The sequence below is a fragment of the Abramis brama genome (assembly GCF_963993115.1).
Source record: "Abramis brama genome assembly, chromosome: 23".
NCBI classification, from domain to species: Eukaryota; Metazoa; Chordata; class Actinopteri; order Cypriniformes; family Leuciscidae; genus Abramis; species Abramis brama.
Genome location: NC_139985.1, coordinates 9,760,172 through 9,781,630, shown reverse-complemented (window position 1 = coordinate 9,781,630; position 21,459 = coordinate 9,760,172). Strand labels below are relative to the sequence as shown.

Here is a 21,459-nt window from a genome sequence, read left to right as displayed (position 1 = left end):
ATCCTGGGACACCCGTGGTTACAACATTCGCCTCTCATCTGCTGGAGCACTGGTGAGATCCAACAGTAGGGGGAAAACTGCTTTAACCACTGCCTGCAATCCATTAAGAATTTCACCTACCAGCGTTCTACCTGCCATCAACCTTCATATTCACCCAAAGTGAATCTTTGTTCCACTTCCATCGAGAGTCCGACCACCACAACGCAGCACGAAATTTCCCTTGCATACCGGGCGTTCAAGGATGTCTTCAGCAAGCAGTTGGCGACCACACCACCACCTCATCGGCCATGGGACTGTGCGATCGACCTGCTGCCTGGGGCCACCCTACCACGTGGTAAGATCTATCCACTGTCATCCCAGAACAGAAGGCCATGGAGGAGTACATCGAGGAGGTTCTTCAGCAGGAGTTCATCCATCCATCTACTTCCCCTGCCGCTTCGAATTTCTTCTTTGTGTGTAAAAAGGACGGAGGCTTGCGCCCCTGCATCGATTATCGTGTTCTCAACTCTCAAACCGTCAAATTTCGCTGCTCTCTTCCTTTAGTTCCAGCCACCCTAGAGCAGTTACGTGGTGCTCGTATTTTCACAAAGTTGGACCTGCAGAGTGCATATAACCATGTTCAAATCCGCAAAGGTAACGAGTGGAAGACGGCTTTCGTCACTCCATCAGGGCACTACAAGTAACAGGTTATGCCGTACAGGCTTTCCAACGCACCTTCCGTCTTCTAAGGGTTCATGAACGAGGTGTTCCGGGAATTCCTTCACCGCTTTGTCATCGTGTATATAAATGATATTCTCATCTATTCCCGGAAACCTGGCTGACCACCGCCACCACGAAACGCAGGTCCTACAGAAGCTTTGAAAGTTCCACCTCTTCTTGAAACTCAAAAAATGTGAGTTCCACCGTGACACAGTCCACTTCCTCGGGTACATCATCGATCAACACTGCATAAAGATGGACCTGAGGAAGGTAAAGACGGTGGAAAACTGGCCACAACCCACTTCCATCAAGGAACTCCAACGCTTCCTGGGGTTCGCCAACTTCTACCGTTGATTCATCAATGGCTTCAGTAAACTCAGCTCATCACTCACCTCCTTACTGAGCAATGGGGCCAAGTCTCTGTCCTGGAACTCGGAAGCTAGCACCGCCTTCTACCAATTTAAGAAAACCTTCAGTACACCTCCTACCCTTGTTCATCCCAATCTGGATCTCCCCTTCATCGTCGAGGTGGACGTCTACACCAGACGAGTAGGAGCTGTACTATCGCAGCGGCAGGGTGAGCCTCCCAAACTCCATCCATGCGCCTTCTATTCTAAAAAACTGTCCCCGGTGGAGAAACACTATGATATTGGTAACTGGGAACTACTGGCGATCAGACTGGCTCTAGAAGAGTGGAGACATTAGCTGGAGGGAGCTCAACACCCCTTCAACACCAAATCGCCGAAGCCACACAGTCAGAGCCTGCTCTGCCAGGAGGTCCTGAAGGACGGACCTATGTGCCCACTTGTCTCCGTCTGTCCCTCATGGACTCAGTCCACACATCACTGGGCTCTGGACACCCAGGCAGCCAGCAAACCCTCTCGCTCATCAGCAATCGCTACTGGTGGCCCAATATGACCCAGGAAGTATCCCGATATGTTCAGGGATGCTCAGTCTGTGCCATATCCAAAGTTCCCCGTCACCTTCCGGAAAGGCAAACTAGTCCCTCTCCCCGTTCCTAACCAACACTGGTCGCATATTGGAGTGGACTTCATCACCGACCTCCCATCTTCTAATTCTCACACCTGCATCCTCGTCATAGTGGATCACTTCTCCAAAGCCTGTAAATTAATCCCGCTGCAGGGACTTCCCACTGCCTTCGAGACGGCTGAAACCCTCTTCCAGCAACTCTTTCATCACCTTGGAATTCCCGAAGACATCGTCTCAGACCGCGGCCCTCAGTTTATCTCCCGTGTATGGCGAGCCTTCTTCAAACTACTCGAAGTCACTGTCAGTCTCACATCTGGGGCCCTATTTTAACGATCTGAAACGCAAGTGTCAAGCGCAAAGCGCAAGTAACTTTGTGGGCGGGTCTTGGGCGCTGTTGCTATTTTCCTGGCGGGATAAATGACTCTTGCGCCAGGCGCAAATCTAAAATGGGTTGGTCTGAAGTAGCTTCATTATTCATAGGTGTGGTTTGGGCGTAACGTAAAATAAACCAATCAGAGCGTCATCTCACATTCCCTTTAAGAGCAGATGCGCTTTTTCCATAGCGGATTGCTTTTGTAACGGCGGATTTGCCAGGCGCACGCCAGGAGCGGTTCACAGCCAAGGAGAGCAACGCTCTCGTCACGGCCATAAAAGAGAGAAGTTACATTGAAATGGAGAAACCCACCCAAATTAACTTTATAAAATTAAAATTATAAATTGTCTATCTATCTATCTATCTATCTATCTATCTATCTATCTATCTATCTATCTATCTATCCATCGTAATAATGTATGATTTGCAAAAATGAAAACTGCTGCTTCTGTGTAGATGAGAGAATCAAAGTGTATGCGCGTTGTGCACACGCTACATTGATTATGGCCAAGCATGCGCCCTTAAAATAGCATATGAATAACATGCGCAACGCGCCACTGACTTTAAACAATTTTTTCCTGGTAAGTGGCGCAATTGTTTTCTAAACCTGCAAAAACGTTTGCGCCGGAACACGCCTCCTTTTTTTGCGCAGAACCGCCCAGGGAGCGCAAGTTCATTCCCTAGTTTAGCGACATGCTTCAGTGGAGGGAAAAGCACGCTTTGCGCGGGTGCAAAATAGGAATGATACATGCGTCGGTGTACAAAGTCAATTGCACTGGGTGCAAGATAGGGCCCCTGGATATCATCCGCAGTCCAACGGCCAGACTGAGCAGAAGATACAAGAGATCAGGAGGTACCTGCGGTCATATTGTCACGACCATCAGGACAGCTGGAGCCGTTTTCTTCCCTGGGCCGAGTATGCACAAAACTCCCTGTGACAAGCCACCACAGGACTTACTCCCTTCCAGTGCATATTTGGCTACCAACCGCCCCTGTTTCCCTGGTCAGGAGAGCCTTCGGACATTCCAGCTGTCCACCACTGGTTCCAAGCGAGCGAGAGGGTCTGGTTCTCAGCGCACATTCATCTACAGCAGGCAGTTTGGAGACACAAGAGCCAACGCAAGAAGATCAGCAACACCCCGAGACCATCCCGGGCAAAAGGTCTGGCTCTAAACCAGGGATATCCGTCTTCGACTGCCCTGCTGTAAGCTGAGTCCCCGCTATATCGGTCCCTTCACAATACAGAGGCAGATCAATGATGTCACGTACCGGTTAACCCTTCCTTCTCACTACAAAATTTCTCCTTCATTTCATGTTTCCCTACTCAAACCATTCACTAATCCTCCGGTTCCTTCTTCCCCAGGGTCTGGTGCGGAGGACATGCCTCATCCTCCTGTGGACCCGTCAGAGGAGAACATCTAATCGAGTCAACATCATCCTAGACTCCCGGCGACGGGGCGGCCTATTGGAATACCTCGTCGACTGGGAGGGATTTGTCCCAGAGGAGAGGTCATGGGTCGCTCGTGATGACATTCTGGACCCTTCACTGCTGCACGACTTCCGTAACGCTTATCCCAACCGTCCAACCCTGAGAGGCAGAGGCCGTCCCCGTCACTGTCCACTTCAGCCATCAGGACCTGGCCGTGGAGGAGGGGGTACTGTCACATAGTCAACAACATCGACAGCACCAGACCTCTACACTCCACCCACTCGTTCCCAATCACCAGAGTACTAATCACCATCACATGCCACCAATCTTCACTGATCATCACCCAGCACTATATAACTCTTCCCAATGCAGTTCACCATTGTCTGGTCTCGTCGTTCCCTCAAAGAAAACTTACCTGACTCCTTACCTGCACGATACCTACCAGAACGATTTGTCTTCAGTCATCTACATCGATCTCCATTTCCGAACCTGCAACAGATAAGACCCTTACTCATCCAGATATCCATCCTTAACACTATATTCATCAGTTACTCACCTGCTTCCATTGTTGTGATCACATATTTCTGCACATAAACCTGTTGATTACTTTACCTGTGTGAATCCTGTTTCATGACACATGGTATGGCAGAGTTGAAAATGAAACATTCATGCAAAAGCAATTCATTAAACCTTTCATTTTTGTTTGGTTAATTGCAATGAACTGGTGTTTGATTATTACACAGGCTTGGAAAAGGGAATGATCACTCTTCAAGCAAAAATAGAAATGGAAGGGCAATAACAGCCCTGTCAACAGAACAAAAACAAATGTAATGATAAAGGCCAGCATACTGTGAACACAAAATCTAAAGCCAGAAAGATTTTATTCTTCTAAAATTGGCCAATCACTTGCAGTCCATTACTTTTACTGTAAAGGCTGAAAATCTTCAATAGAAACCACAATTTGCAAGATCGTTTTATGTTTGTGCTGTTGTCACTCCTGTATTAATACAAGGGTTTCGGGGCATTCAGAGTCACTGTAGAGGGTGTGGATGTGTCTCCACTAACCTGAATTAAGAGAGAAAAACCCACATGGTATCTAGCAAATCATATGTAGCATAAAGAAACTGTTAATTTAAATATATAAACTATAAATCATGCATACCCTAATGATTTCCCTTTTTTCTTGTCTAATCATTAAATGCAAGTAGCGATTGAGGCACCATGCCAATGGCCAATGATTGGTAGACAAAAGTTGGCACATTCTTCTTCCCTGCCAATATCTATTCTCACTTCCTCTGAGTCGAGCCCAGCTGTCACAGGCAGACCGAAACAGAGAGAGGAAAGCCTCAGATCAGCTCACGGATCACAATCCTTAAATTCTCACCACCTTAACTTGGTGAGATGGAAGTCAAGAAAAAGAGCTGTTTCTTACGCTTTCTAATGTAGCAACCTAGAGCTTTAAAGTGCCTCTATTACGCTTTTTCGGGTATTATGGTGTAACATACTGTAGTTGTGAATGTCAAAGGTCTGCAAAGTTTCAAAGATCAAAATGCACGATAAATGGGAGTTATTGTCTCCCAAAGGAAAGAAATGATTCTGGGCTGCCTGAAACAAGTCATCAGTAATTCCAGCCTTACTCGAACCTACGTTTGTAAAGAATTTGCATAATGCCTGCCTATGGTCTTCATTGGCTGCCATTGGCATCAATCTACCTTAACCCGGCCCTCAAACACTGTGGTTTTAGCTGAGGCCTGGAGGACTTTGGTTTGTGTTGTCGAAATGTCGAAAAAATATATATATATATTTTTTGCACTGTGAAAGCAAATCCACTTTGCACGCATTTTCAAAGGATGAGAACTCAGGCCATCTTTACCGTTCTTAACACTGTGTGAACAAATGCCAAGAAACCCTCCTGAGCTGAAATTCAAATATGGTAATGGGCGTTTTGTTTTTCGACACTGTAAACAGTTGACCAATCACAACAGACTGGGCCATCTGACCAATCAGAGCAGAGTTGGCTCTCAAAAAGGAGTTTAGAGAGACTGAATCCTTGATCGAACCGTTTCTGACACTGTGAGGAAAGAGTTGATGTTGCAATCTATATACTACTGTGAAAAAATAAAGTGTTTTTTTTTTTTTTACCTTGAATATCTTAACATATTGGATCTAATTGTTCTTGTACTCTTAAAAAAGAAGACGATTATACATATTTAAGGGTCACTAACAAAGTGCTCGAAAGATAAAGTAGTGAACACAAGCCAAAAGAATATCATTAATATTAACAGTTGGAAGCAGTTTCAGGGGTCAATACATAGAGAACAAGGCCTGTTTAGATGAGAATGGTGGAAAAACAAGAGGCTACAGTGGGTGCTTGTGATAAAATGCAGCACCATTCTTCCTTTATTTTAAGGTTAATGTGGCCTATAATTACGGCTCCACTTCCAGTTCTGTGAATTCAGGGTCAGATCAGGTGGTCACGAAAATCTCTTGAGATGCTGTGACATCCTATACTGTACATGGCCATCAAATGTAGGACTTTTTATGATGTGTCCGGGTTCAAAACAATCCCCTTGAGATTAAAGTGCCCCAATTATACGATTTTAAAAGTTCCTAATTTTGTTTTGGAGGTCTCCTAAAATTTTGTTTATATTTGTTACAATTTTGTTACTACAGTATGCGTTCTTGAATTTCTCATTCACTGGGCAGCACAGCTTGAATGATCTTCACAAGTACGGAGATAAAAGGAAAAGTAATCTTGAAAACGCACTGAAGAACATCAGTCAGTAAATGTCTATGAGTTTGTGCCAGCGCTGCGTCCACTCCTGCAACAGAGGGACTTCCAAGCAAGATTAGAATCAAGATTATTAGAGGTTCATTACTGAGAAGCTCAAGTCTGAACTTTGACCTCCCGGGGATTAAAATCAATATACAGCACAATAACCTTGAGAAATCGATGCATAAACTCCTTTTACACCTTATTAAGAGCAAGCGGGAGACTAAGACGCAAGTCATTTGGACAGATTTTTAAATAACTATATCATAGTGTGAAAACAACAATCCGTACAATGGCACAAAAAAGTGAATTTAGTGATATAAATGACAAAGTACACGGACAAGAAAAATATATATGAGGCATGCAGCATCCTGAATCTGTGGCAAGGGAAATGCCACAGATTCCACTGCAGGTGGAATTTAAAGGAGTGTGTGAATCTTTGCAGGGGAAAGCCAGTGACACTGCTGGAGAACAATGCATATTACTGCAAAATGTATCAGCAGACATGTTACTATAGTCTATATGTTGGATTATCCAGAATATCCATCCATTTTCTAAACCGCAATGTTGGGATGATGAAGCCTATCCCAACATCTCGGGCCAGTCTGTCGCAGCACTTACGCATCGCCATTCACACTCTCACTAACAGACAATTTAGTTTCTAAAATTCACCTATCCTACATGTCTTTGGACTGTAGGGGAAATTAAATCTCCATCATAAATGAACATTAAGCACTAAACAGCCATTTCATTTGCTCACAAAAACATAACATAACATTTAATTCCAACATTTACTGCTAAAATCTAGGAGATGTAGAGTTTGCATGTTACTGAGCTTGAAACTATGGATGCAAAACGGACCAGCAACTTAAATGCTACCAACTGAGCCACCATGTTGCACGGGACACAATATTGTATCCTCAAAATTTTAATTTAGTCACAATACAGAACGATTAATCCCACTGTGGTTTCATTCAAATGCCAAAGTGGGATCCTATAGAGTGTGGCTTTTAACAATGCCAAGGTCATGGGTTCAATGTCCAAGAAATGCACAAGGCGACTGTGTTGTTACCTCGCTTTGGCTGCATCTTGGATATAAAGCTGCACTTTAACACACCGCAAAGACTACAGCTGACTGCCAACTATAGCACATGTGTTCTGTGCCTGTGTGTAAGGAAATAACTGTCTATATCAGCAGGTATCAATAGTCTACATTAGTCATTTAAAAAGAGAAACCAAAACTAGGACTGCAGATATACAAACTGTTAATAAAGTATAGCGCTTGCTTGCCATTTTGAATATCACTCATGTTGATCACTTTCTTCATTCCAGGAGGCTCATGTTGTTATGAAAATATCACAGTTTGGAATGCTCAGATATGGAATAAAATTAGAATAGCCTTCTGTCTGTGTTGTGTTGACTTATGTGCTTGCTTTTATTCTCATGCACTGACTCATTAGCAAAACTGAACAGCCAATCAGAGTGATCTCTCACAGGCGGCCCTGATGCAGATTCAACATACTGCTACTGACTTGTGGAACACACTGCAAAAACTAGCCCGACCGACGCCCACCAACAGCCCAATGGTGCTATTGCCTTATTGAATCCCTGCAGTGATGCTGTGCTGTATATATTATTATGGAAAATATTAACTCAATCAGCTAATCTGATGTCGCAGCCATATCATGTACAGCCATAAAACACATCTTAACTTTTTTTTTTTTTGTCTGTCTGTATGTATGTCATGATGAGAGCCCTTCATAACATGATTCATCTGAAGAGATGCACATCCTTTGCATTAGAGACTTGATGATGAGCTCAGAGGAGATGGGTGAAGAGCTTCAGATTGTTTCTACTCTCTGCAATTGTCTGCAATTAAAAGCATTTATTTACACAACCACATATCTAAAGAAGAGACAGGAAACACTGCTGCCCCTGAACCGACCATGGAGCATTGAGCCTCTCGCCAAAACAAAACAAAATTCCCCCGAGAAATTAACTTTATTAAATGGTAAAAAAAAATATTACGATTAACATTTAATACTTTTGATTGTAGCCTATACATTATAATTATTGAAATCACAACAATAATTATATATTATGGTAACAGTTTATAATAAGCTTCTATTGGTTAACATTAGTTAATGCATAAAATAACTTAACTAACAATGAGCAATGCTTTTGTTACAGTATTATTATTATTTATTTTTTACGTTAGTTAAAAAAATACAGCTGATCATTATTAGTTCATGTTAGCTCAGGTCCATTAACTAATATTAACAGATACAACTTAACATTAGAAGAATGGGTAACAAGTAACTTTGCAACTATATGTCAACTAACTTTAATTGGAGTATAAGTAGACTGTCTGCTTAATATCTGCAAACACTTTATTGTGATGGTCCTCCAACAGACACTCTACTGACTGTAAGTAATTTTGCAACTACATGTCAACTTAATCTAACCCTAACCCTACCAGTCTACTAATACTTAACTAACACTGTAATGAGAGTTAGTAGACATGTAGGTGCAGCATTACTTATAGTCAACAGAACGTGTTAAAGGGACCATCAAAATAAAGTGAAACCGAATGTTTGTAACCACACAGATCTGGGGCACCATTGACTTCCATAGTATGGGGGAATGGTGCCCCACAACTGTTTGGTAACAAACATTCTTCAAAATATCTTCCTTTGTGTTCAGTAGTGGAAAGAAATGAATCCAAGTTTGGAACAACGAGAGAATAAGTAAACAATGACAGAATTTTCATTTTGGGGTGAACTATCCCTTTAACTATAATGCTTTAGAAATAGTTATTTTTAGTTCAACTAATGTAGTTAAATAATGTTAACAAATGAAAAATTATTGTAAAGTGTTACCTATGATTTTATTTCATAATTATATACATTTATAATATACATACAGTAAACTCTACAATAGAGATATGACACGTTAAATGAAATATAAAAAAATTCTTGGGACAGTAGTCCTAGTTATTAGTCCTAAATGTGATCGAAGGCCAGTGAAACTTTTTCTAAAAGAAATGCAAAAAAAAAAAAAAACATTTCCTTCCCATTCATAGTTTTGAATTTGAATTTCAAAAATGTCCTATTATGTTTCAAATAAAGCTGGATTGAAATGTAAGCGTCACAGGGGTCATCTGGTCCACCACTCACCTTGACTTTTTGAGAAACGCAGCTAGATGAATTAAATCTCAATTCATTTGACTGTAGTTTCAAAACATCTATCCCAGAGTTGACGATAGCTTTGTCTGCAAACTAGAAATTGTCAAAGGTAATCAATTTTCAGTACAGGGCTGCCAAATCCACAGCTCAGCGCATAACCATGTAATCATTTAATTTATGCTTGCAAAAACAAAAGACAAAGCTGCCCAACTTGAGCAAATTTCCATGTCAAAGGACAGGCATGCCAGTAAAGATCACCCCAGCCTGCTCATTAATCAGAATCATTTTCGCAGGTGCACAGATACGAGCATCCAAACACAAATAAACATTGCAATGCTATTAGTTAACAGCTCTGAAGTCTGCACCTAGTATCTTCAATTCTAATGAATGGTTCTGATGAGAATATAGCTGAAATTAATCCCTTTAACTCTGTCCTTTGATCATGAAATGACAGTGTAATGAATTTATAGTGTTTTCTGTGGTTGCACCGAACATGCCAGTCCAACTTTTTCCATTGGCTATCAGAAGTTGTTCCCTTTACCCTGCCTCCCTTCATCCATTATAAACATACACACAAAAGTGCAGTACTGTAAGTACAGTATTGATGAACTATGCCAGCCTTCTGTAAACAAGAATTTTTACAAGCACAGCCACATTGCAGTTTATATGTGCTCTTCTATTCTTCCCCTTCTGACTGAAGCCCTTAAAGCTTTTTACACAATACAGTGACCTGCTTACACCAGTAAGTTGGAGAACACAGTTTGCAGAAAGCATTATGTTCTTTGTATGACATGGAGTGTGGGAAGAGAACACAGCCGGTATGGTACATCCGTCAATATTCATATGGATTATGTTTGTTTTCATTTGCTGTTAAGACATGGCAGCATTGGCTTGGGAAGCCCTAAGCTCTGTTACATTTACAACGCGAACAGCAGAAGCAGGAACAATAGAACATTCATAAATATTACCATGAACCGCACAGACTCGGAAACAATATGCAAAATTGTTAAAGCAACACTATGTAACTTTTCAACCTTCATAATATATTTCCAAGATCCTTGTGATGGTACATCGACTTACAATAGGTTGAATGACACGTCTGCCATAGCCTGACAGGGTCTGTATCGCTTTTACTGGCACTATGTAACTTCGGGGTTCGGGTAGTCTTCTTCTTCTTCTTCTTCTTTGTGCTTATTTGGCGGTTCGCATTCTTAAAAAGAGCATTACCGCCATCTACTGTGGGTAATAGATCAGAGACAAGATACACTACTAGATCACCACTACCAGAACAATCAGGACTCGTGCTTTCAATGTTGCTGCGTGTTCAGCTCGGGTTCGGGTAGTAACCAGAGCACAAAAAGAACTACAAAATTCGACTGCTTTACGGCATACGTCACTTCCCCCACCACTTCGTCAAATTTGGACGTGAGAGGCCAACCGCGTTTGTTTTCGGCTTTCGTGCGTATGTTTTTGTCATGGGGGCTGTTTACACCTGGCCACTTCATGCGTTTTCTCAGATCGGATAGCTATCCGATCGTGAAAAGTCCAGGTTTAAATGCCCTCCGAAACATTTGAGACGGATTTGAATCCGATCCCTCAAACCACTTCAGGAGGAGATCTGAGACGCATTCCAGACGAAACTGGACAAGTGTAAATGCATATGGTTGTTGAAACCACATATGTAAATTGTACTCCTCCCAAAAATGCAAAAAAAAAACCCAAAAACAACGTGTGAGAGCGTGTTATAGGCTATATGTTATATCCAGATATGACGACGCTACTGGAACACGCATCACCGCAGATGAGCAACTGCATCAAGCCAACGTGCAAACTATCACAAATCAAAGTGAAAGTAAGTCGCAGACGCTTAACACACAATCTTCATCATTAAAAGTAAAGAAATGAAATGATCTTACCAGGGCTGTTACTGCTATCTCTTATTGCGGTCTTTGATTTAGAAATTTTAGCTGATGATCTATAAAATGCAGCTCATATCTGTTGCTTTCGGTGACGTGCACTCCATTAAATCTTCATATAGCGCGAGAATTGAAGATCGAATTTAAATCCGTTTCACAAAAATACATTTATGTGACCAGGTGTAAATGGAATCGTTTTGATAAATCAGATAGCTATGCCTCACGAATTAGTTTGCCAGCTGTACTCAGGTGTTGTGAGGTGTATTTATCACGTAGTCCTGAGGGATATCAGACGACGCTGTTGACGTTGATTCCTGCGATTATCATGAGAACAGCTTTCAATATCTCACATAATTATCAGGACATGAATAAGCCTAACATAGAGGTTGTAAATAGTGTAAACGGGCACAATTTGCAAACTATTATGATAAGTTGCAATAATCATGTCTAATGACATCATAACGGCCAATGTTATGAAATAATGCGACGTACATTTAACTTAATTGATGTTATCTGGCATTTTGTAATGTTTACATTCCAATAAAAACAACACAAATTAAATTATACAATAGGCCTAGACTATAGACTATTTACTTTTGATTTAGGCTAGCTGCAATCATGTAAAAACGTTATAATATAATATATTTACGACAGTGCAAGTATTCCACAGCGACTCTAGGGGTCGCTGTTTGACAAAAACACAATTTCTACTTAGTTTGGCTTTAACATGACATTGGCTGAAAAGGAAAATTATCAATTTTGGTTCTAAATGTCTAAATGTCACCAGCCATATATTTATCTTTGCTGCAAAGTGAACCTGTATTTACATAATCTACACGTTTGATGTCAAGATATCTACTCAAATACACTTTTTTTAAAACGGTGACAGATTGATTGGAGACAATTTCCCCCGAACATTTTAGTTGAGTTAGACACACTTGGACATCAACAGCAAAATGATATGGGAAGCATTGCCTCCTGTTTTTAGTTTCTATTGATTTTGCTATGTTAAAGGGTTAGTTCACCCAAAAAATTGAATTCTGTCATCAATTACTCACCCTCACATCATTCCATCGATCATGTCTCTTCAGAAGACTTGGATTGAATCGCTTGATTCATATGGATTTATTTTACATCATACAATCTCTTTACGGATGTTTTGAACCATCAGAGCTTTGGGTGAACAGACTTTAAATGTGGGGACACTGGTACAGAAATCTCTCAGATTTCAAAAAAAAAAAAAAAAAAAAAAACTTTATTTGTGATCTGAAGATGAATGCAAGTCATGGGTTTGGAACGACGAGAGTGAGTAATTGATGACAGGATTTAAATTTTTGGGTGAACTAATCCTTTAAAAAAAAATTATTATATGGTTAGTTGTTTTTGTTATTTTATTTTATTTATTTATTTATTTATTTATTTATTTATTTGCCACTTATAACAGCATTCCTGTTGCTCAAACAGTAGATCATAACACTAGCAACGGCAAGCTCTTGGGTTCAATTCCCTTGGAAAGCATGAGTTGGTAAAATGTATACAGTGAGTGCAATTTAAGATGCTTCTTCTAAATGCATAAAAGTAACTAAAACAGACCTGTGACCAATTTTTACTGCTCCACGAACCACCAGTTGAGAACAGCTGCTCTATGAACCTCTAACATGTGGATGATGAAACTGTTGAAAGAGAAGACTCACTACACTCAGTTCTGGCTAAAAGAGATCAGCATTTGAATGTACTTGCTTTGATGTTTCATCATCAAAAGACATTATCAGATCAAAATGAAATTGATGTATCATATTTTTGTACTGTAACTGCATGATCAGATGAAATGCTCCTTTGTAACATCTAAAAATTAAAAGCAGTTGATTCAGATTCATCTCAATTCACCCCAATGCAACTGAACTGAGCCAAGAAGTAAGTGTGCATTTAAACTGTTAGCATAAAGAGAACTCATTTGAATTCTTCATTTGGAAGATTCAAGTTTGTATTGGGTGACAAAGAAGCTCCTGAAGGTCACATTTATGTCTTCTAAAGGAGGCAGGAAATCAAAGAGTGATTATTGAAGACTAAAGCAGGAATTGCCAACACCTGTCTCTGACTGCAGCTAGTGCACTTGATCAAGATGGATCTGTTAGGGAAGAAGTCTCTTAAGAAGGGGAAATGGAGGAATCCACATGGGGGGTTGAATGGCTCAGTTGTGGAGAGCCTGCACTGCCCTGAGCTCTGAGGTGTGTTGAGGGTGATGTTGTGGGTCAGTCCTGGAGTTAAAGGTCATTAGGAGTAACAGCACCTCCAGACAAGTTATATTTCTAGAAGATTTTTCCAAAGTCTGAGGTAGTCGTAATGTCAGTAGGGCAAAACAGCTCCTCGATGAAAGATGGGTTCATTTTTTAAAGGATGAAATGTTGTCTTTAACTATTAAAAGAAACAGAAAGGGAAGTTGTTTATTTGGATTGGTCGTGATTTCAAATCTTCATGTACAGTCAGTCGTCCTCGTCTACTGAAAGAGATCATAGTTGAGGATTTGCATAAAAGATAATATTTTGGTAGTGTTTCCAAGATTTAAAGGGCATAGTTTGCCAAAAATGCATAATCGAGATCAAAGATATTCATACAGGTTTTGAACAGTGTTAATTTAGTGTCATTGTTACTATTATTGTTTTATTAATATTTTGAATTCATTTTTATTTTCCTATTTCCTATTTTCATTTTAGTTTGGCTTGGTTAAGTAATAACCCTAGTTTCGAACGACATGACAGTAAATAAATGATGTAAATCATTTGTATCAGATAATTGAATGGCAGCATAAGATTGCAAAGCTATGCATTTGTCAGTCCTTATTTTATTGCTCTCATCGAAAACGCTGATCACAAAATTATGTGCAAAATTGTACACCAGCCAGGCAGCAGGACGCTGAAATGATGATGAAATGAAACAGGTGGATGACAATGGCATTCGACCCATAAAAACCATCTCCTGTCCATTAATTGTGGCTGTAGACTGTCCATACCGCAGTTTGTGACCACAACCTCAGCTGAACTTTGTGACCTGATGGTTTATGCAACAATAAATGATTCTCTCTGTCTCTCGCTCACTCACCAGACTGCATTATGCTCCGGTGGCCTGTATTAAAATATGGGACACGCCAACCACCAGTGCAGTCAGAAATTATGAATGATCACTTCACTCTGTAAGGCATTATTTGCAGGACATCGCTGGTGTTATATCACTGACTTTGTCTTGATTTAAATTTCTTTGTAGGGTTTTTGCATGAGGACATGTAATCTTCCAGTACAGAGAGAATGAAAACAGCTGGGTGGGAGTCAAGATGATTATTGTAAACGTGCCAGATGTCGCCCAGAGATTAGAACCTTCACACATCAATCATCAAGTAACTGGGGATTTCAACCTTTACAGACCCAGGGACACCCCATACAGACTTTCAGTCAACTCAGGGACCGCAATAGACAAATTCACAGCATATCACAATGGTTCAAACAGTGTTTATTACATTTTTTTCCCCCACTGTTTACAAGAGATCACTGTCAGCAATGAAAAATGCCATCAACACAGCAGTAACACTTTTCTCAGTAAATATAAATTTTCCTCCAGGTATCAGGCTGTTACAACATACAGTACATGGTCTGTGCATTTTGTAAATCAAGGCATAGAAAGATTGGGGGGTGGAAGAACATCTTGGTTCAGAGTCGAATGAAGGGAAAGCTATTCAGTGTGAATTTACAATGTTCCTAGTACTTCCACAGTAGTTTTTTTCTTCTTTTTTTTATTTTTGCTGTGAAATGACAGTCATGTTTGCAGTTTTACATTAGATTAAACTACAGAAAGTAAGAATACAGTGCAACCAACTGCATTCAGTACTATTAGGCTACATAGGGTCAGTGTGTGAATTATTCAATGACTTTCATGGGGGTTACTTTTCTTAAAGAAAATATTTTAGTAATTTCCGGGACATGTACAACTGTATAATGGCGTCACAGTAGGCTATGTACAGTTAACCAAATGTCAAATGTATTTTTTTTCCAAATGCATATAAAAAACCCCACAAATAATGCAGGTTTTCGTCGATGTACCGCATTGTAAAGGAAAGAGAACATGCGTTTACTGTTGTCATGGTTACCTTCTCACAATGATTTCAGTTCATGAGCATCAATAGCCCATTCTGACTAACTTGTAATCTAACTTTTTTGGTTACTAGAAATGCTGATGAAACATACTTGTAAAAGGAATATACTTTGGAATTCTACCAACTTAATTTAGTGACGTCCAAACCTTATTTATGGGGGTCAAATTCGCTATGAAAAAGAGAAAATAATTAACAAAAAGAATAAGAAAATGGTAAATGACTCCATTATACCATAATACAACACGGTTATTATTTAGCCGAGAGAGAGAGAGAGAGAGAGAGAGAGAGAGAGAGAGAGAGAGAGAGAGAGAGAGAGAGAGAGAGGATGATCCCATGGTTAAGGTATGTCTCGGTTCATCTAAAACAAAAAGCCAAATGTGTGCCTCTTTTCACATTTACAATAAAAGTCATCGAATTATGGATAGGCTATGTAATCATGAGATTTGACTATGAAATAATAAATATGGTCAGGGTGAAAGTCAATAGCTCTTGGCACTAATGCTTTCAGCCTAATTTATTCCTGGGCGTCAGAATGTTCAAACGTAGCCTACTGCTGTTTCACAATGTACTGTATGAAAAATGACATTCACCCAGTGTCTGTGCTCTTACCCAGCAAACACTATAGCCCAAAGTACCGCGACTGAAGCCTGGCTATTCTCGGAGAATCCAAACTAAGCGGGGTCTCGCACAAAACGGACAAACTTGATCTAAGTCAATATGAAAGATGTCTCAAAATGTGCGTGCAGCGGTTTCTGATGAGAATATGTGTGTGCGGGATTCGAAGCGCTGTGCAGAATGAGTGTGTTCTACTAAAAAGCGCATACGAGTATGATAATACAAAACACAACAATTAGGCTACTTACCAACAGCTACTTGCAGTAGATCAGCGCACAAGAGAAAACACAAAGACAGGACGGTCATCTTTCCCATATTTTGCAATAAATCCCAAACTCCATTTGCGTTTACATGCTCTCCGGCAGCTCGCTGCGTAATTCCCACCATTCCAAAGGGATGCGATTCCACAAACTGGTCATGATGCTGTCCAAGTGTCGGAGGGAAGATTGAAGTTTAAAACAAATGCGCACTTCAAAAGATATAAGGTTGTTGAATATTAAGTAAAGATAATTAAAAGCGTTGCATTGTGAAATAGTCTCCTCGCGAAGGCAGCAAACAACGTTTACGCACAGACGAGGATTAAAAAATAGATATGGATTTGGATGAAAATCTCTCTCCCTCTTTCTCTCTCTCTCCCTCCCTCCCGAAACACACACGAACAGAGTCACTCGTGATCACTCGCTTTTTATTTCACACAATTTTCCTTAATCCTACTCTGGCTCCAAACCCTTCCCCTCTAATTCTGTCCACTAAGCCGATTTATTCGTGCTGGATTTTTTCCCCAGACTGAAAAGGTTTTGAAAGATCATTATAGGCATACGTGGTGAGATGCCTTACTCTGCATTAACTGCATAGAACCTGGAAAGATCAAGCGCTGGAAATGTTTCTACGAACAGCGTCACCTAGGGTATCTGCAAATGAACCCCACTCAGCATCAGTGAGTTTTCGTGTTTCAGTAAGTTTTCGTGCATGAGGGTCAAATGGGATGTCTGTAAAGATTAAAAAAAAGACAAATTCTTTAAAAAAAAAAAAAAAAAAATCATAGGCTAAAATACACGCGTCAGGTTATTAGAAATGTAGTCTTTGCATTCATGTGGGTTTCAAACATTTTTTGAAAAGCCTGTTCTAAACAAATATTTTGATTGAATTACTCTGAAAATGGTAGATACATCATTTAAAAGTACTAAATGATTATTTCAGACATTTTTCAAGGTAATTATCACTACAGTAAAAAACACACACAAAAAAACACACATTTAGTTCTTGTGATTCTGGTCACATGACAACAAAATGGATTAAGGGTTTAAAAATGTTACAACAATTCATTAATTCATTCATTTGAATATGACATATAATAATATAAATTAGCCAAGAACAAATTGATGGTTAATGAATTGAATCACAAGGTAAAATTTGCACTTTATATAACCAAAAAGGTTATATTTGGTGTAATTTTCCCTCCTTTGATGTAGAAGTTGGCCAATCATAGTTTATAGTACATTTGGAGTGGCATCTCAGATAGCCAATCAAATTGTAGGGCTGCCTATAGGGCCACCATCTCGCCCCTGGATGATGATGCTATTATCATAAAAATAGTGAGAAATATTTTATTGGCCTCATAAAATTATACAACATTGCATGCTGACAAAGGATAATGTACCACAATTTAGCAGGCATTGCTATGCATGCTGGTAGACAAATAGATTAGTGTGGCAAGAGTATTGTTTAATCATTGCAAAGGTTAATGTGGCCATATGGGTCTTTACCATGAATGAGGCAGTTTTGGTGAGCTCCCACACGATGCATACAGTCTAGCACTTTACCTGCACCCGAGAGTACATTAATGAAATGCTAATCTTGCTTCCGACAACACCCACAAGGAAGGAGGGAAGCAAGGATGAGAATATTATGCAATACTCTGGGGTCAAGACCTCGTTCCAGGCGCTCTGAAATTCAATCAAAGGCACAAATTAGAAATATATTTCTGAACTCTCCAAGAGAACCTGCCACAAGTCCTAATTAAAGAAATGTGGGTGTACTTGCACATACCTGAGGCAGTTTAAGGTCTTCCTGATGTTGAACTCCATTGTGCCGAACACTTTGTATTCACCTACACACACACCACAGATGACAAGTTCTTGTGCAATCTTGTTGGGAGTCTGGGGAGCTTGGAAAAATATATATCGTATAGCCTGCATTTGGCTCATTTGAATGTGTATTTGTTTTTATGTGCTGAAGAAACTTGAAAAGAGAATGACAAAGCCATCCAGTGATACCTGACTGACACTCTTGCTTGCAAATGCTCCTATACTGCATATTTATTGTCTGAGCTATGCCAGACAGAGCTTGGTGTCAGTTGGATACTCTGTGATACTCACACGTGCTTGTGGAGTCATGACAAGACCCTTGGTAAGTCTCTCTGATGATTTATGAGATGGCGGTGCTGTGACGTAAGGGAATGAACACACGGGAGGAAAGGAAAAACAAAATGTGAGGCCTCATTAATGGACAAAGACAGCACCTCTCTAGAGCATGTAAGCACTCTGCTCAAGATGAAGAGGCTGCGGAGCTTCTGGTCTGGGTAGTGCTGACGCCTGGGCAGGGACCTACAATACTAATGCGATATCGTGCATCTCTAGAGGGCAGTGTCAACAACAATTTATTGAAGCAACACAGCTCAACATGTTCCTGTCCATTTGGCACCTGCCCCTTGGACACTGACAGACCTCTTCAGAAGCAGCTGCACCTTCTCCAGTTGTCTGACTTTAGTCCTGTAGATGTTAAAGTGATAGTTCACCTAAAAATGAAAATTTGAAATAAATTCAGGGGCCGTTTACACGACACCGTTTTCAACTAAAATCGGAAAACTTTTTACGTGCTTTGGCTTTGGTTTTGAAAACGGGTTTCAAAGTGCACGTTAAAAAAAAAAAAAAAAAACGGTGAATTTGTGATATCATTCGTATTACGTGTTCAGTCTATAGGCGTGTATAAACTGTTTATTTACAAAGTGACATCACCAACTACTGGCCTGGCAGCGTAAAACAGTGGTTTTAATCGTTTTTGCGGATCTGTGTGAACAGGGATCGTTTTGACAACATTGTCGACAGTACACGAAAAACGTAATCGCTCGTAATCACATCATTATCTGTAGGGCGCAGCTGATTGGTTCCTGCTGTATCAGTAGCCAATGAGCTCACATGCTCAACCTTCAAATACATGCGTAGCATTTGCCTTAGCAGGGCAGCGCGCTTTCAGAAACCCTCCAACTTCCCCAGCTCCACCTGAATAGATCTTCTAATTCATGTATGATTTATTGTAAAGCAGCAGCATGTCTTACTTGCTCACAGCAGAGTGTCATGTATGTATTGGCAGTAGCAAGTCCCGTACTCGCAGCAGCAGCAATAAAAGAAGCAGCAGTGTAGCAGATCTATTCTGCCAAGACCAAACTTATCAACACTGTTATATCCATTACCATGCCAAACACTCCGGGAGTTGTCATGACAGAAATAAACATAAATACGGAAGCTTGTGTGCGCGTCACGCACTAGAACAAATTAATTGGTTTTCTTGCTTCATACACTCACGAGAACCAATGAGGTTTGTTCTACCGAAAGACGCACACACAAGCTTCTGTGTTTACCATATTTGATGCACTATATGTAGCCTATGTGTGTGTTTATATGTGGATAAAATCTTAAATCAAATCTCTGTGCATCGTATCAAGCGAATTAATGTCTTCACAAGACTCAGATTAAACCTCTTGTTTTACGATGCCTTTATAACCTTTTTTGGATCTTTTCAGTTTTGTTTACCTGGAGGGACAGAAACAGGTTTTTATTAAAAATATCTTAATTTGTGTGTCGAAGATTAATCAAAGTCTTATGGGTGGGTTTGGAACAACATGGGGTTGAGTAAACGATGACAATCTCTTTAAGTTTAATTTAAGACTAGGCTCTTGGTTCGATAAATCCTAAATGGTATTTGCATTCTGATTGTTGGTCTGACTGACAGCTGAGGAGAGTTCCTCGGACAAAAAGAGACAGACATGCAGGCGGAAGAACAAATCCCATTTTCTTCCACTTACATTTTTCTTGTCCTTTTTTTGAACACTTGACACTTTCTGTCCTCTAAACTGCCTGGAGTTAACTCAGCAGGCAGGGAAAAGAGGGCTGGACAGATGAAATTTCCGATTCTCATTGACATCAGTAAACATTCTCTTTGCGTACCAGATACATTTCCATCAGCTGTCGTTCTTGGTGCCTGCAGTCTTTTATCACACTTAGCTAGACTTGCAGTTTAAGCTGCAAAATTCAGTGAAGGAAAGCTTGTGTGGTAGTCCTATACAAAATTGCTGTCAAAACAAAACGTATTCGAATTCTTCTAGGTGACTTTATTTGCATTTTAGGATGACTCATTTTTGATCATCACGCATGCATGTGTAGAGACATGGAAGCAGAAATGCTCTGAAACAAACCAATACCGCCACTGAATAGAATAGAATAGAATAGAATAGAATAGAATAGAATAGAATAGAATAGAATAGATGACAACAGACAGTAATGAGACCAAATTGTGCTTTAGGAGATGGAGTACACTATCTGGAGTATATTATTCTAATAAGAATATTCCTTACACACAATTCAAGCCACAATATAGAAACTCTGGCATGAAATACATTTGACTCGTTTAACACATTTTACTCCAAATAAGAAATTATTTATTATTTTACATCATGAATATTAAGCCTATTTCAAGACAATAAAAACTGATGTTCATACTTTTACATTTACATGATAAATAAGCATATTTCCCCGCACATTTCTCAATTCCGTTTTTTTTAATTCCCATTATCATAAATGGTGTTTCAAATTAGATGCTCATTATTGTAGTAGAGTAAAAAAAAGTAGCTAATTCAATAATTAATACTTAATTAATTCTACCAGGTATAAGTGCTATAACAATATATGTGGTTTAATTAGTCACAGGCAATGAGAAGTTTTGGATGGATGGATGGATGGATGGATGGATGGATGGATGGATGGATGGATGGATGGATGGATGGATGTGCGTACATACATAGTCAGATAGTCAGTGTGTGTGTGTGTGTGTGTGTGTGTTCACCTAACAATTAAATATGTAAAAATATATGCAATGGAAGCAAATTTACATGCAAATGCTTTTAACAATCCTGGAACTACATCATAGCCATTCAATAAAGAATTAAAAACAAACAAACAAAAAAACACAAAAAAAACCAATGAATTAGAATAAAAAATCTACTCTTTAGTTTTAAATGTAATAATTGTGTCTCCAGTGCAAACACATAAAAAAATAA

At 39.9% G+C, this 21,459-nt stretch overlaps 1 protein-coding gene across 2 annotated transcripts in view; it reads right to left on the bottom strand.

Annotated features, from left to right (window-relative positions):
- The window catches only part of igsf21a (immunoglobin superfamily, member 21a), a 224,195-nt gene extending 207,283 nt beyond the window's left edge, over positions 1–16,912 (bottom strand). Inside the window, exon 1 of one of the 2 annotated variants that reach the window (XM_084100556.1) lies at positions 16,373–16,912. In XM_084100556.1, the coding sequence (XP_083956682.1) occupies positions 16,373–16,511 (139 nt within the window). In that variant the 5' untranslated portion in view covers positions 16,512–16,912. The remainder of the gene's footprint in view (positions 1–16,372) is intronic. The other variant, XM_084100557.1, reaches the window with a different exon arrangement.
- Positions 16,913–21,459: the final 4,547 nt, after the last annotated feature.